The 16270-nt window shown below is 62.9% G+C and overlaps 2 protein-coding genes across 2 annotated transcripts; one reads left to right on the plus strand and one right to left on the minus strand.

Moving 5' to 3' along the window:
* Positions 1-4059: 4059 nt before the first annotated feature.
* On the plus strand, positions 4060-11706 carry FSTL3 (follistatin like 3). The gene is made up of 5 exons (XM_056512944.1): positions 4060-4202; positions 6074-6259; positions 9021-9236; positions 10238-10465; positions 10556-11706. Exons 1-5 carry the CDS (start codon positions 4145-4147, stop codon positions 10606-10608), a joined length of 741 nt encoding a protein of 246 aa, XP_056368919.1. The 5' UTR covers positions 4060-4144; the 3' UTR covers positions 10609-11706.
* A 1635-nt stretch (positions 11707-13341) lies between these two features.
* Positions 13342-16075, minus strand: PRSS57 (serine protease 57). The gene is made up of 5 exons (XM_056512778.1): positions 15609-16075; positions 15350-15503; positions 15021-15165; positions 13861-14121; positions 13342-13780 (listed from the first exon to the last, which is right to left on the minus strand). The coding sequence occupies exons 1-5, from the start codon at positions 15676-15678 to the stop codon at positions 13601-13603; spliced, it is 810 nt and encodes a 269-aa protein (XP_056368753.1). The 5' UTR covers positions 15679-16075; the 3' UTR covers positions 13342-13600.
* Between the last annotated feature and the right edge of the window lie 195 nt (positions 16076-16270).

Genomic DNA, 16270 nt, shown 5'->3' on the forward strand with positions numbered 1-16270 from the left:
CCGAGCCCGGCCAGGCCAACCCCACCAGGCTCAGCCATGCGGGCAACAGGATTGTTCCGAAAGGAGCTCGTTAGGGAGGCTGGAAATTGGGGTGTGTGGACAGGAGAGGGGGAACTGCAGCCGTGAGACAGCTGCTGAGAGGGACATGTGTGGTCAGAGGTGGCTTCTGCAGGCTGGGCTGCAGGGTGGGATGGGATGGGATGGGATGGGATGGGATGGGATGGGATGGGATGGGATGGGATGGGATGGGATGGGATGACATTGCTGGCTCTGGCCACTGCTTCCCCACATCCCAGGCTTCCCAGTCCCCACTCCATGTTGTTTGCACCTTGTGGCTCCAAGCACTGACATTTTCCCCAGCATGGACAGAGCCCAGAGCATCTCCCATCAGTTCAGGGCAGAGCTGGTGGCACTGTGACCAAAGATTCAAAAAGAAGAGGTGTTGGGCAAGTGCAGCTCTTGCTGGGGGCACCCAGAGCACTGAAGAGGAGGAGGACATTTCTGAGAAGAGGAGAGGGAGTGAATTCCCCCAAGGTGATGCTTCCTGTGGTGCTGGGGCCTGCAGGGTGCTGGGGATGCTGGTGCCAGCAGCAGGGAGGGGGTCTGGGTTTGGGCATCAGCAGGAGGGATCAGAATTTGATCAGGAATCAAACAGAATGGGTGATCAGATTTGGAGGGGCAGGTCTTGGGAATGTATGTCAGCCTCCCAGCCCTCCCTGCATGCTGGCACTCCCGCCCTGCCTTCCCTCATCCACAGAAGTGGAAGTGTCCCAGGAACATGAAACGATTACTTGGCGAGGAGAATCCAGCTCAGCACTTCTTGGCATTTGTTCACGGCTTTTCATCTTCAAAGCTCCTTGCAAACATTAGCAAACTAATCCCTGCAACCTTCCTGGGAGATAGCGCAGGATCAAGCAGAGGAGCATTATCTCGCCTCAGCAGATGGGGAAACTGAGGCACGGAGCGGTGACGCTGCCGCCCCGGGGCGCGGGGCGAAGCTCCGTGTCAGCGCTGGGGGTGGAGTGCGCCCATCAAGGTGCCGTCCTGACACTCCACTCTCTCCCCAAACAAGCACTGAGTCAATTCACTGGGCTGGAGCTGCGGGGATACAGGAGAAAATCCCGCCCCAGGGTTAAGGCTGGCAGCAGCAGCCTCAGGGCTGTGCCTTTGGCTCACGCCTTGCTCTGGCCACTCGCAACGTGCTCCAAGGGATGTGACCAAAGCTCCATCCCGTCCCCCTTTGCTAGGTGCACACTGAGCTCTAGTCCTGGCCCTGCTGTGCTGAGCCAGTCCCTGAGGGCTCCTGGAGTCCCAGGGATAAGCCTGAGCTGGGGCTGTGGAGCCCCCACCAGCAGCCCCTCTCCCCACTGCGGTGCTTGGCAGCGTTCTGCTTGCACGAGAGAAACTGGGGCATCCCACTGCGGTGAGGAGAGGAATGGGGCCAGGATCACCTTGCTCTGACAGGGAAATGGCAACATCCAGGGCCCCGGCCAACACCTGCCCACAGATCCACGCCGGCGGTATGAAACCTCTGCCCTGACCCTGGGCTCTTCTTCTCAATAGAGCCTCTTGTTGCAAATTGCAGCTCTAATTGGTTTAGCAGAGTTTAATTAGCCTGAACTGATGAGAGAGGCGAGATTCCCTCCTTAAAGGAGCCCAGCAGCAGCATGTAGCAGCTGGGGTTTGGGGGGAGAATGGTTGGGTCTGAACCTTGTCCCGAAATCCTGCTGCAGCCCTGACCCAGAGTGGCACCAGTGCCCAGAGGAAAGGTCAGATGTGAAGCCACCATTCACTGTGCTCCAAAGAACTCCTTTGTCCTGGCTCCAGTGCCTGCCACCGCCCCCAGCCCTGGCCCAGAGGTTCTGCTGTCTCCCTTTGGGTGCTGCAGGGCTGCTTTCCTGCAGATCCCAGGCCAGCTCCTCACCCCACTCACTCCGTGGGTGCTGCTGGGGCTCAGTCATGCCCTGGGGTGTCTCTGGGGTTCAGGGAGGCAGCATCACCCTCTGCATGGGACTGGCCTGTGGAATTTTGCTCCCAGCTTTGCTTGAGAACCAGCCTTGGCCCCCACCTGTGGTATCACCACAGGAAAGTTGCTTTAGCTGCAGCCAGGAGAGTGGCAAGCAGAGCCCCCAGCATGGTTTTCCTGGGAGCTGGGCAGCCTCATTAGGACTCTGAGCACCCTCTGTCTCAAGGACTCACTTCCCTCCTGGCCACCAGGCTCCTCCTGCCTTTACATCAGGAGCCTGGCTGCTCCCTTACAGATGCAGCAGCGCCTGCTGCTCCAAGCGAGGTCTGACCCCTTCCCTGCCAGAGACGGCGGTTGTGCAACCCCACTCGCAGCCAAGGAAAATCCCTTCCTGGCCTCTGCGAGCTCCTCTCGCATCCTGGAGCATGTGAGTGAGTGCATCACCACCCACTCGCTCACGGACATCCCGCTTGGAAGTTTGGCTCCCCAGCCCTCTGCCCTTACATGGGCAACCGCTCCGAGGCGGCCGAGCGAGCCTGGGTCACGCCAGCCAGGACAGGGCCGGGAGCAGCGCCAGGGCCAGGGCCAGCAGCACACTGGGAGCCTGTGGCCAGGGGCTGTGGCTCTGTCCTTCCCCCCAGGACGCTCCATTGTCCCACAGTCAGTGCTCCTGTCCCCACCACACACTGTCTGGAGGTGCCAGGCGCTGCGGGTGGCACCAATGCCACCTGGCCCTCCCCATTCCTGACCCCTCCCTAGGGCTGCAAAGGGGTGTAAGAGGAGAAGGGAGGGAAGATCTGCTTTGGTGAGAGCCAGCCTGCTGGCTGGAGGGATGGAGATGTGACAGTGCCTGTGACACTGCTCTCTGTCCGTGCTGGCACATGGCATTGCACCCGCTCCCCTTGTCATGGAACTCAGGCTGCTCCAAGTCCCACTGGACCAAAGCTGTGTCCAGCCCCATCCCACGCCAAACCAAGCTGCTCGTGCTGTGCTGGCACCACTCAGAGCCAGGAGGCTGCTGCTGGGCCGGAGGGGTGGTGCAGGGTCCCGTGGGCCTTGCGGCCAGGGCCCCTCTCTGAAAGAGCCTGGCTCAGCCCTGCCGAAAACATGACCTCAGCTGGGGCCAGTGCACGGGGTGAAATGTTCCTCAGCTGCGTGGCCAGGAGCCGGACAAGGCGCTTGGGGCTGGAGAGGGCCCTGGGCTGTGGCAGAGAGCCCTGTGTCCCCAGCGCTCTGCCTGCAGAGCAGGGAGACAGTCCCTGGGTATCCTGACCCCCCTTCAGACCCTTCAGACAAGTGGGTGATCTCTCTGTGGTGGCACCAAGCAAGGAGCAAGGCCAAACCTGACCTGCCTTGCCCTGGGTTCTCTGCTGCCCTCCCCTGTCCTGTAGGAGCCCCACAAAGCCTGGGAGCCCCTGAAAGCCTGGCAGCACGGGCCCAGCTGCAGGTCCCCAGCCCAGGGGAACTGTTCAGCCGCCAGATTAAGCAGTCCTCGTGGTGACAGGGACATCTGTGGAGGACAGGGACAGCACGGGCCACAGGGGTATGGCCCCACAATTCTTCTCCTTCCTCTCCTTGCCTGGCAAGGCTCGGGGTGTGCCTCAGTTTCCCTCTATGTGTTGGGGGTGATGTTGGGTACCAGCCGAGCTGTGGGAGTGTTTGGGGAGCAGAGGTGAAAGGAACCATAGATGAGACAGCCCACACCGTACCCCTGCTGCCAGCCAGGGAGGAGGCAGATTTGGGTTCATGCGAGGATGGGTGGGGAAGGCACAGCCGTGCGGGCAGCACGGGTCGGGCAGGGGAGCGCTCTGGACTCCCCCACGCCTCGGGGTCTGCCCAGATACCGCTCTGCTCCGCTCACGGAGGGCACCCCCAAACCTTCCCCGACCCACCTCAGTGCCGGGGTGCCGGTCCCCGCCCTCTCCTGGGGACGCACGGACACGACGCCCCCCGCCCACTCGGTGACGATCAGACCCTCATCGCCTCCCGCCGCCCCCCCGCGCTCATCCCCCTCGCTGCCCCCCGACTCTGCCCCCGCCCCGGCCCCCCCGCGCCGCCCCGCCCGGTGATTCACGCCGCCCCGCCGCTTTATAGCTCCGTCGGCCTCGCCGCCGCCTCACAGCAACAGGTCACCGGAGCGCCCCGGCCCGTCCCGGCCCGTCCCCGCCCGGCCCGGCCATGCCGCTGCGGCTGGCGCTCTGCCTGCTGGCGCTCTGCAGCCCCGCCGCCGCGCACGGTAAGAGCCACGGGGGTCCCGGTCCCGGCGGGGCTCCCGGCGCAGCCTGTCCGCCCGCTCCGCTCCGCCCCGGCCGCCGGTAACGCCGCTCCCGCCGGCAGGTGCTCGGGGCGGGGGCGGCCCGGCCCGGGGTCGCGTTGCCGTTATCGGGCGGCAGCCCCGGGCACCGCTGTCCCGTCCCGCCGGGGGGATGCCGGGCTCTCGGCGGTGCAAACCCGCTTTACCGGGCGGAGCGGCGGCTGCCGGGTGCGCGGCGGGGCCGCTCGGGTGTCCCGGTCCCCGTTGTCCCTCCGTCGGGCGGGTCCCGTGGCTCCGCGCGGGAGCGACCGCCCGGGTCCCGCCCGCTGCCGCTGCCCGGCCCCGGCATCCCGCAGCCGGTGTGTCCCGGGGGATCCCGGGCTGCGGGCGGCACAGTCGGCTCGGGACTGCGTGTCCCCGGTGGGACGGGCCGGGAGCGGGGCCGGTCCGTGACTGGGGTGTGGAGTTGGGAGCTTGGTTCTGCTGCCGGTGCTAGCGGCTTTCGCCGTGCCTGGGCGGTGTCGGGACAGTCTCGGCTATCCCAAGACCCCGGACCGGGGCTCTATCAGCCCTTCCCAGCGCCTCGGAGCCGTGCGGTGTCGCCTCTCCGGGAGTTTCCACCTTCCCCTCTCACGATGCTGGATGTTCCATGGGGAGTGGGGGCCACGCGGTGTTGTAACGGGAAATTGAGCTTGGAAGAGCAATTGGACAAATCCGTGGAGGGTAAACCCCGATGGCAGCCGCGTGCTGGAGCGGCTGGCGCTGCCCGAGGTGTCCCGGCGCTGGTTCCCGCAGCCCGAGGGTTTTGCTCCATCCACGGCTGCCCCGCGCGTGCAGCCGGGCTGGGAGCTCCGTGTGTTTGTGACCGAACCAGAATCGTGTGCATGGGGAAGGAGAGGGGCACAGAGGGTCTGGGGCGGGAGCGGGCTCCGCTTTGGAGCAGGGTGAATCCTGCTTAGGAGGGGAGCAACTCCCGCCTGGCAGCTCAAGACCCGTCCCTGCCCCCATCCCTCCCTTCCATCTTTCGCCGTTTAGCAAACCTCAAGCACAGCTAATGAGAGCACGAACCCAAATAAGCGTCACAAGAGGCTGGTTTGCAGAGGCGGAAATTGCAAAGAAATCACTCACAAAAAAAAAAAAAAAAAATTCATCTAACTGATTCGCTGGTGGGTCACGGAACAAACAGGCTTTTGAGTCAGAGGGATCGGGTGCCGCGGGTCTGGCCCGGACCCAAGGGCTGGGGCAAGTGCCCTGTGCTCCAGCAGCTGGCTCAGATGCTCCTTGCAGAGGCTGTGGGTGTCATGCTCCCGTGTCAGGGAACAGTTCCATCCCTCTGTGGGGCCACTGGCACATGCCAGGAGATCACAGCAGCCACCCACTGGCCCCACTCTGTCTGCTGCCCTGAGCTGGGACCCCCTCTCTGTGAAGCCAGGCAGGAACTGGGCAGAGATGCAGGCAGGGTAGGGCAAGAGAGAGGCAAGCTACAAGCTGAGATCCTGGCTGCAAGCTGGGCATCTCCCAGAGCATCACAGGGAGTGCTGGGATAACTGGTCCATCCCTGTGGTCCAAGTGCTGCATTTGGAGCATGATGGCAGAAAGGGCTGGCAGCAGTGTTGGGGTGGCCATGGGGGCACTGAGTTGCCACGCCAGGGACCCTTGGGGATGCCTGCCCTGGGACAGCTATTGTGCCACAGGAGCCAGCACAGAGCATCTCTGGGTTCCCCGACTTGTCCCAGCACTGGAGTGATCCCAGTGCCTCTGCCCCAAGGTTGTCCAGCCACAGCCGGGATCTCACTGCCCTTCACAGGGGTCCTGGCACAGCAGGGATCCCTCACCCTCTGCCCTCTCCACAGGTGGAATCTGCTGGCTGCAACAGGGGAAGGAGGCCAAGTGCACCATGATCCTGAAGACAGGCGTGACGTGGGAGGAATGCTGTGCCAACGGCAACGTGGACGTGGCCTGGTCTAACTACACCTACCCAGGCAACAAGATCAGCCTGCTGGGCTTCCTGGGGCTGGTGACCTGCCACCCCTGCAAAGGTGAGGAGGTTGGGGGGTGAGAGGCTGCTGTGGGGCTGAGCTCTGCCCATGGGGAATGTGTGGAACCGTGGGGAAAATACTCAGAGTCTGCAGCTCCGGGTGATGCAGCAGCACAGAGCTGGGCTGCCCCTCACCAGACAGGGCTGTCCTTGGTGGTCTGGGGCAGCACAGGGACCCCAGGGACTGCTGACTCCAAGCTCCTGCTGCTGCAGCTCCTGGATGGATGCTGCTGTGGATCAGGGCTGGCGGGACAGCCTGTGTCCCCCGGCTGCTCTCGTTTTGAGTGTATTTTAGTTGCTCTCCCAGTGGAGAGGGATGCATGACCCAGGTCTTGGCAGGGCAGCCAAGTGCAGGGAGAGGATCTGGGGCTGGCTGTTCCCAAGTTAACCCCTCTGCGCTGGGGCCTCCCTCCCCTGCCCTCACCACGGCTGCTCAGAAGGAAACTTCGTCAGGTTTTTCTAAGGAAAGAAGATCTATTTCTTCCCCTCCGCTGCCCCTCGCTCCTCCCAGCGCGTGTGTGAAATGGCTTTATGTAACGGGCAGTTCCAGAAGTGGAAACTCTCCAGCTGTGAGTTCCAGCCCCGCCAGATGTTTTGGCGTGTGCCGGAGCTGCGGATCCTCCAGCACTTTCGTGGCTGTGTGAGAACACGCTCAAGGACCTGCTGCCCGCAGGAGGCAGGAGCAGGGCTTTGGAAGGTCATGTTGTTATTTGCTTAAAGGGGAAAAGGTTTTTAACAAAACCACTTCCCTCAGCGCCCTGCACCCCAAAGCACAATGGCAGCTCCTCAAGCCTGTCCTGCTGCAGCTTGGGGCTGCACACCGTGCCAACAAAAAGCTGAGTGAGATCCTGGCCCTGGCCCCATCCCTGTCTGGAGGGAGGTGGGAGCACTGGGACCCTCTCCAGAGGGTTCCTCTGTGCTGGAGGCAAAGTGTAGTGGGGACAGGCAACCCTCAACCAGGCTCACCTCACTTAGCTCTTTTGGGAGGCTGGGGGACCTGGGGAGGGCTGATAGTGGCCACAGACCATGGTGGGGGCTGTGATTCCTGGGGTTTATTTATTGGTGTCTGGCAGCAAGATCATTGAGGAAATCACTGGAGAGCCTGGCCAGCACGTGCACCACAACCCCCCATCCTCAGCCAGCCCCTGCCTGTCCCATCCAGATGGAGCTGGTGCTGCTCCTCACCAGGCTCCAGAGGCCTTGGAAGAGGGTGGATAAGAGGAGCTGTGCTCCCACTCCCTGGGCTTGTGAGGCTGGGAGAGGTTACTCCAGGATAAAGTGGGCTGCAGCCGGGGCGGCCAGGGATGGTGCTGGCTGGACCCTGGGGGCTCTGCAAATGGGTCTCTGGGGGGAGGTGAAATTCCTGCCTCCAGCTGCTGGGGACACGGTGTCCCCCCCAAGGACCCAGTGCAGGGGGAAGCCAGGCTGCAGGGTTGGGGTCACGGGCGGATTCTCCAACTGCTCCAACTGTCCCTTGCTGATGATTGGACTCTGCACTGCTGGCAACATCTCAGAGTGAAGGGTGATAGGGTCTTGTTTGCTCTGGCAGCCTTGGGACATGGACCTATCCCCTTCTGTCCTGGGGTCCCCCAGTCTCAGCCTTCTCTCCCCTGGGACAGGCTCCAGCTATGGAAATAAGAGAGCAAGATGGGAAAGTGTTTCCCAGCAGGGAATTTCCCCCAGGGACAGCTGAGCCAAGCAGACAGGGAATTTCCCCTTCTTTCTTCTTCTTCTCCTCATCCTCCTCTTTCTCTTTCACCCCCTCCTCCTCCTCCTCCATGTCTCCTAAGGTGGCCCATCACCCACAGGGAAATCCCCCTCTGTGTGTCCCAGAACTCACAGCACACACCCTGTCTGCTGGGATCTTTCCTGCTGGGGGTGAATCCCCACCTTGGGAAGCCTTTTTGGTCCTGCCCTGCCTTCCTCTCCATGGGTGCTGCTGGGTCCTGGCAGTGCCTGTCCTGGGATCTGTGGGGGCATTTTTGGGGTGAGGGATGTGTGTGCTTTGGGAGGCAAAGCTGCCCCAGCCAGAGCCCCCCATCCCTGCTGCTGACCCTTTTGCCTGTCCCTGCAGAAGCACCAGTGTCTGGGCCCCTGGACACCAGGATGGGCCCCAGCTTGGAGCTGGCAGCCCCTCTCCATCCCCGCTGGCGTGGGCACGGTCCTGGGGCACTGGCAGGACCCCCTGAACCTGGCCCCCACGCTGGCCGGGAGGTGACCCGGGGGGACAAAGCATCTGCCTGTCTGGGGAGCGGCGCTGGCTGCTGCCTCCCTCTCTTGTGTTCCAGTCACGGAGCGAGACAGGGCCGGGCATTGTCTGCTGGGAGCAGCATTCCCCATCGCCCGGACAACTCCCGAAGCCCAGCTCCTTCTGGAGGAACTGGGGCCTTGTAGAGATAGATTTTTTTTTTTTTTTTTTTTTTTTTTCCATTGCACAAGAAAAAGAAACGTCTCCTTCCAAAGAATAAATAGATGGGAAGGAGTGAGCTGGTGCTGAGCAGAGCCGGGGCTCCGGCTGGGGTGAGCACTGGAGGATTGTGTGGAGTCGCAGCCAACGACCTGCTCCTCGGAGGAGCTGAGCAGATCCAGATGCTGCTGGGACAGCCCAGCGTCAGCACGCGTGCTGTGACCCAGGGGGCGTTTGGGACCACGAGGGCGATGCTGTCCCTGTCCCACTTGGTGTCACACTGCGGGGGATGGACCCTCCCCTGGTGGGAGCAGCCAGTGCTGCGCCCTCATGTGCTGCTGCCCTCTGTCCCCAGAGAGCTGCGAGGGGGTGGTGTGCGGCCCCGACAAGGTCTGCAAGATGAAGCACGGGCGTCCCCAGTGTGCCTGTGCCCCCGACTGCTCCAGCCTGCCCCGCAAGCTGCAGGTCTGTGGCTCCGATGGCTACACCTACCGGGACGAGTGTGACCTGCTGACGGCCAAGTGCAGAGACCACCCCGACCTCGAAGTCATGTACCAGGGCAAATGCAAAAGTAAGTGCAGTCGTGCCCCTACCCCACTGCATCCCATCCCCATCCTGTCACAGTCCTGTCCCCATTCCCTGTGGTACAAGGAGGGGAGGCCTGTCCTGGTACAGGGTCCTGCAAAACATGGGTCTCATTTCCCCTTGAGGGGACATTGCAGCTTGTTGGTGCAGTGGGGTTTGGTCTTGTCGCAGGCTGAGCAGTAACAGTCCCTAAAATGTCATTTACAAACGTCAAGCCCCTTTTTTTCCTCTTTTGTAAAGAGTGCAGCGATCCTCCCAGCCCTGCCAAGAGCTGTCAGAAGGATTATGGTTATTTTTCCAGCCCTCCTTTCTGGAAGGCTTTGCCTGTCGAGCTCTGGGCTGCGCAGGGAAAACGTGGGGCAAGAAATGGGAGTTGGGAGCTGCAGATGCCAAATCTTCCAATCCATCAGGGAAAGAGAGGAGGGTGGAGGGACGATGGGGGTGCACGAGCCTCCACCCACCCCAGCAGAGCGCTGTGCAGGGCCTGATCCTGCTGCGCAGGCTCCCTCCACCCCCGTGCGCCCTCGTTCCAGCGCTGGGTCTGGTCCAGGGTGACCCTGCCCTTCCCTCTCGCCGGGGCCAGCACGGCAGCTGCCAGCCTGGCCGCAGTGGCTGCTGCTTCCCTGCCAAGGCACCTGCGTGCGGCCGCTGGCCCAGCCAGGTCCCGCTGCGCCGAGCGGGCTCAGCCCTCGCTCTGCTGCTGCAGCTGGACCTTGGCTCCTCCCGCCTGGCAAAGCTCTGGCCAGGGCCGAGCCTGGGGACTCAAGGTCATGAGCTCCCTTGTGCTCAGGATGCCGGCCCTGCCAGCCCCTGCCCTTGGGAACATAGCTGATCAGGACACTCCAGCCTCTGGCTCTGCTCTGTCCCCTGGTAGCAGAAGGAGGGAGGGTTTCCCTGGGATGATGCCCAAAACCTGCCTGGGGTGAAGTAGCTGTGGGCAGGAGGTGGCCGTCCCTGGGGTCACTCCAACCCTGTGCTTCCCTGCAGAGTCCTGCTCCAGCGTGGTGTGTCCTGGCACCCACACCTGCGTGGTGGACCAGACAGGCAGCGCCCACTGCGTGATGTGCCGGACAGCCCCCTGCCCTGAGCCCACCAGCCTGGACCACGCCCTCTGCGGCAACAACAACGTCACCTACCCCTCGGCGTGCCACCTGCGGCGAGCCACCTGCCACCGCGGCCGCTCCATCGGCGTGCGCCACTACGGGAGCTGCTCAGGTGAGCAGGGCGGGGCGGGGGGCAGCGGGCACGGACTCCCAGCACCTGCTCACCCCTCACCCCTCTCTCACCACTCCTCTCTGTTTCCAGCTGCGGCCAAATTCTCCTCAGAGACGGACAGCGTGGAGGAGAACTACGTGTGAATCGTCCCTCGGCCGAGCCGGAGCTGGGAGACAGGGGCATTATGTGTATATTGTACAAACCATATACCTGATATTTATTAAGATAAAAAGATCCTTATTTATCCCTGTGTATGTTAAGCAGTCGCAGGGGGCTCGATTCCCATCCTGCCGGCCAGGGAGCAGGGGAGGGGGCTCATGGGATGCTCTGGTACCCACCTGGTGCCCGGCAGAGTGGCCAGTGCCCTTCCCCGCTGTCAGTGCGGTGTGGAGGGGTGTCCGTGGGCCCCCCCACACGTGTCCTTGGCCAGCAGCCCTGGGCCTATTTATTTTTGGATTAATTCTCGGTACTCTGCTGACGTTTCTGGCCAGGACCTCGAGGTCTAGAGGGAATCTGCGCTTTCGCCTTCCCTGAGGGGCTCGGCCCCAGCTGCCAGTGGCAGGAAAGGCAGTGCACGCTGCATCAGATTGGAGAGAGATAGATATATATTTTTCTATATATATATATTAAAAAAAATACATGTATGTTATTGTCTCCTAAAGTTTCAGCATGTGTGTGTTCAAATGGATTTCAGCTTAGGTTTTCCCAGGCCCGTTCAGACCAGGCTCCCACCATCTTTGGAGGTGATGCCGGTGCCCGGAGGGCTGGTGCAGTGACAGCCCTGGCTGGGGGCCACAGACTGTCCCCCTCCCCAGAGCCCATCGCCCAGGGCAGCTGCCCCCAGCCCCTCCTAATCCCTGCCTGCCAGAACAGCTTTGGGCACAGCCCGGGCTGCAGGGGGAGCTGGCCCTGTCTACCCCCCCAGGACCCCTCACTGCGGCTGCGTGGCCCCTGCACCCCCTGCTCTGCCCACACCTGTATTTATTTTTACTCCTTCTCTCATTTCTTCCATTGTCACCTGTGTAAATACCAGCTCAGCTCTGACACCAAAAAGCTCTTGACTTTATATAAATATCATATATATATTATATATAAAAATACCTTATTTTCTATTTTTGTATGATTGGGTTCTGACCCCCAAGGTAGAAGCTTTGGGAACATCCACATTCCCTATTCCATATTGTTGGGGCATTTTACGGCTGTGTTATTATTTGGATTACAATTAAAAACCAGAATAAACAGTGGTGCGTGTCAGGTTTTGTTGGTGGGTTCTGGGGTTGCAGGAAACGTTGTTCTCCTTGGGGCTGTGCATCCACACCAGGGTTTAGGGATGTGGGGAGCCCCCCGCAGCCATGAGGAGCCTCATCCCCTCTCCTCCAGCTCCATGTTGGGGTTTTGCAGCCCAGCCGAGGCAGCTCTGTGCGGTGGGAGGGAAGGGGAGAGCGGGGAAGAGCAACCCGCGACGCAGATAAATCTGTTCCCAATCTCGGGCCGTGCCATGAGGGTTTGGTATTTCACAAAACAATTCCTGCCGGTAATTGGGTCCCGATGTGGGATGTTTCCCGGGCAGCAGCTTGCGGCTTGGCGTGCTGAGCTCCACGGGAACTGCTGCCGGATCCCCCTCAGCCGCATCCCCTGCGCCGGGGGCCGGCGTGGCACAGCCCCTGACCCCTGCCCAGTCCCCTCAGAGCCACGACCAGCCCGGGAGCGCATCACAGAGAACCATGGAACCATTTAGGTTGGAAAAGACATCTCGGATAACCCGAAGCAGGCATGAGGTGTTCTCCTACAGCCCCCCTCTGCTCGCCCAGCTCAGCCAGCACTGTCCCCCTGCTTTTGGGGTGGGTGTCCAAGAGTTCTCCAAACACTGCCCATGCCTTTCTAAGCGCCACCACACGCTGTGGTGTGTGGCCTGGGTTCCTCCGCGGCCGCCCGCAGCTGCCGGTGCTGCCCGCCCCGCCGCGGGCTGTCCCCCGGAGCGGCTGGCGGGTGGCTCCGTGCCGAGCCCGCGGGCACGGGCTGCGGCGGCAACGGCAGCTCCTGTGATGAGCGGGAGATTTCAGCTTCCAAAACACGGCTGTGAGTCAGGCGCCGCCTTCCCACCGGTTTTTGGGTGGTCTGGGACAAGCCGGGACAGGCGCCGGCTCTCCAGGCTCTCTGCCAGCGCGGATGCCCTCGGGCTGGCAGAGCTGTCCCGGCGTTCCAGGGGGTCTCTGCCCCACGCTGTCACTGCCAGCACCCCGCTGGGGTTTGGGGCTTCTTTGGAGGCTGGCAGCCTGGCAGGGATCTGCTGGATGTCCCCAAGGCCACTGATGCCTGCGGCTTGCATCTCCTGACCCTGCGCAAGGCCCTGCAGAGGCCACGGCGTGCCAGCAATTTGCAGATAAAACAAACAGCCAGGAGCAGGGAATGTCTGGGTCTGTCCCCGGAGACACCGGGCAGAGCCACACGTGTCTCAGCTGAGACCCGGCAGCAGCTCGGCACACGTCTGCCGGCCACTGCGGGCACCGCGCTCCCGTCTAGCGCGGGGGAGGCGGGAGAGGCTCCCGACGGGATCCCGATCGCTGTGGGCTCCGCCAGCGCAGCTGGGAGCCCGCCTGCCCCCGGGGGGTGTCTGTGGTTCCCCTCTTTGGGGGGTCACGTCGCGCGGTGGGGAGGGTGCGGTGTGGGACGGGATGGAACAGGATGAGGCGGGATGGGATGAGACGGGGTGGGACGGGATGGGGAGCCGCACCCTGGCGGGAAGGCAGCTGGGGATGCTTCTGGGGTGGCAGCACCTGGATCTGCAGATCCTGGCTCCTCCTGCACCCCCTGCTCCATCCACACATGCCCAGGACAAGTCGGGGGGGACCAAACACAGAGGAGGAGCAGTGGGATGGGGACTGAGGGTTTATTGAGGAAGGTAAATGTTGCGACTGCGAGAGGATGTACAAGGTGTAGCCCAGGGGGTACATAACACCCCTTTCCAATAGGCCGAGGAGTGCTCCTGCCCTGACCTGGATCAAGGAGCCCTGAGCCTCAGCTCCCAGCCCCACCAGAGCTGGATGATGTGTTCTCTCTCCCTCTTCTCCCTTCCCATGAGATATCTCCATCCCTCTTCCCACAGCCAGCCGGCCCCCAGGACTCTGAGCCACACTAGGGCTTCACCCACCCCTTCCGATGGCGGAACCCTTTCACAACCTGATGGACCCAATCAATGTAGCTGGAGATCTTGGTGTAGATGTCAGGGAACCGGCGGTCCCCACATCTCTCCCCAGAGAAGGAGACGATTCCATAAACCTTGTCCTTGAAGACCAGGGGTCCCCCGGAGTCACCCTGCAAAAGGAGGGGATGAGAGGGAGTTCTGAGGGTCTCTCGGGGGGACAGTGTGGGGCAGGGGTCAGGGGTGCACTCACAGCACAGACGCCCTGCAGCGTGGTGTTGCGGCTGGCCCCGCACAGCATGTTGGCCGTGACCTTGCCCCTCCACAGCGTCCGGCACAGGCTCCGCTTCACGATGGTGGTGTTGGTCTCCATCAGCTCGGCGGGCTGGTCTCCAAAGTTGGAGGTGTCCCCCCAGCCCGCCACGTAGCAGACAGTGCCGGGCTTCAGGTCGATGTGCGGCGAGGGCAGGCGGATCCGCTTCACGTACTCGTTCAGCGTGGCTGACCTGTTCAGCTGGGCGGGCAGTGACGGCGTGGGTGGCTTTGCTGCTGGAGCAGAGCCCCCCAGCTGCCTCTGCCTGGTTCTCCCTCGCACCCCAGCTCACTGCTCCTGCTGAGCTCCCAGCCCTGCCCTTCCCTCTTCAGAGGCTGGGCCCCTCCCTGGCAGCCCCTCGCACTGGTCCCAGTCTGCTGCAGAGACTGGCTGCCCGGGAGCCGCTGACCCGCACAGGGTCGGGTGTCCTCAGTGCCTCCATCACACCCCACGGCGCGGTCCTGCTTCTCCGGAGAAGCACTGACATCTAGTGTCGGCTCGGCCCCTCGTGGGGCACCCCACCTCCTCCCGGTGGCCGGGGGCCGTGGACATCCCGGCTCCCTCCCATTGTCCCGGGGCCATGGGGCACCCCATTTCCTCCTGCGCCCCAGGACCGTGGGGCACCCCATCTCCCTCTCGCACCCCAGGGCTGTGGGGCTCCCCACCTCCCTCTCACACCCCAGGGCTGTGGGACACCCCACCTCCCTCTCACACCCCAGGGCTGTGGGGCTCCCCATCTCCCTCTCACACCCCAGGGCTGTGGGACACCCCACCTCCCTCCCTCTTGCACCCCAGGGCTGTAGGGCTCCCCGCTTCCCTCTCGCACCCCAGGGCTGTGGGATACCCACCTCCCTCTCGCACCCCAGGGCTGTGGGACACCCCACCTCCCTCCCTCTCGCACCCCAGGGCTGTGGGATACCCACCTCCCTCTCGCACCCCAGGGCTGTGGGGCTCCCCGCTTCCCTCTCACACCCCAGGGCTGTGGGATACCCCGCCTCCCTCACACACCCCACGGCTGTGGGATACCCCACCTCCCTCTCGCACCCCAGGGCTGTGGGATGCCCCACTGCCCGGCCGCTGGGTGCCCCGTGCAGACTCACCCGGAGCAGGCGGATGTCGTTGTCCACGGCACGGCGTTTGTACAGTGGGTGTGCGATGGACTCGTCCACGCTGAAGATCTGCTGGGATTCCTCGGGCTCCTGCAGCCGGTGGGCTCCCAGCACCACGCGCACTGAGGGGCTGCGCCTGTGGCCAAGGCGGGGCTGAGAGGGCGCTGCTGTGGCTGGTGGCCATCGGGGAGGGAGGGATGGCCAGGGGGGATTCAAGGGGGGCACAGGGGGGCAGCTTAACCCCTTGGGACGGGGTTGTTGGTTAGAAGGGGACAGACCATGTCCAGAGGGCACGCGTCCCGAGTGGGGACAAGGCTCACCTGGGAATGAGGCAGTGGGCAGCTGTCATCACCCACCTGGGCCACACCAGGAAGCCCCCGCAGTGGTGCTGCCCGTCCATCTGGATGGAGGCGATGAAGGGCCGGGAATGGGGTACTGCTGCCTTTCCCCCGATGATCTGGCTCCCCTGGGTGCCTGGTGGGTGCAGGTGATCACTGGCCTCTCCTGTGCCATAGGGGAGTCCAGAGCTCCTATGTCCCACCCCGGGGATCTGCCCTGGTACCCCAGTTCCCTCATTACCTGCCCTGGCCAGAGGTGGGAGCAGGAGGCAGCCTCCCAGGCTGAGGATGAAGAGCCCAGCTGTGACCATGGTGGCACAGAGTGGGCCACTGCCACCACCGCTGGGGCTGTTCAGAGTGGGGGTGCTTAAATCCCTCCAGGGGTTGAGCCTTGGGATGGGGGCGGGTATTTCCCTCCCGCTTCCTCCTCTCCGGGTCTTGCTGCTTTGTGCAATCCAGGGGGACAGGGGCCCTGGCAGCTCCGTGCAGCTTCCCCCAGAGTGGGAGATGGGGAGCAGAGCAGTTTTCAGCCCTGACTCCTCTTGTGCCTTGAGCTAACGGGGATGAAACCCCTCTCGGCAGGGAGGTGGCAGCAGCGGGGCCCCAGGACATCTGTCAGACTTGACAGGGTCCCCGGGACTGCTGTGGGTGACACAGGGACTGTGCTGTGCTCCCACCTGACGCCTCTTACAGCCCCTCCGGAGCCCAAGTGGCTCTGGGATGACGCTGTGGGCAAAGGGGCTGTTTCCTCCCTCTTGTTCTGCATCAACCTGGAATGCAAAAAGGGATGCAGAGGGTGGGGAGCATGGGGGTGGGTGGATATGTTGACCCTCACTGCAGAGCCAGGCTCGTTTTGGGGCCAAGTGCAGAAGTTCTTGCCCAGCAGCAGGCAGATTTCCCAAC

Source organism: Oenanthe melanoleuca, chromosome 28 (genome assembly GCF_029582105.1).
Source record: "Oenanthe melanoleuca isolate GR-GAL-2019-014 chromosome 28, OMel1.0, whole genome shotgun sequence".
NCBI lineage: Eukaryota > Metazoa > Chordata > Aves > Passeriformes > Muscicapidae > Oenanthe > Oenanthe melanoleuca.

Bases quoted from the DNA above. Each gene is read 5' to 3' on its own strand.
- FSTL3 (XM_056512944.1), top strand. From the start codon at position 4,145: ATGCCGCTGCGGCTGGCGCTCTGCCTGCTGGCGCTCTGCAGCCCCGCC. The intron at 9,237-10,237 runs GTAAGTGCAGTC...GCTTCCCTGCAG, and splicing joins GTACCAGGGCAAATGCAAAA to AGTCCTGCTCCAGCGTGGTG. The intron at 10,466-10,555 runs GTGAGCAGGGCG...CTCTGTTTCCAG, and splicing joins CCACTACGGGAGCTGCTCAG to CTGCGGCCAAATTCTCCTCA.
- PRSS57 (XM_056512778.1), bottom strand. From the start codon at position 15,678: ATGGTCACAGCTGGGCTCTTCATCCTCAGCCTGGGAGGCTGCCTCCTG. The intron at 15,504-15,608 runs GTAATGAGGGAA...TGCACCCACCAG, and splicing joins CCCACCTCTGGCCAGGGCAG to GCACCCAGGGGAGCCAGATC. The intron at 13,781-13,860 runs GTGAGTGCACCC...CTCCTTTTGCAG, and splicing joins CGCTGCAGGGCGTCTGTGCT to GGTGACTCCGGGGGACCCCT.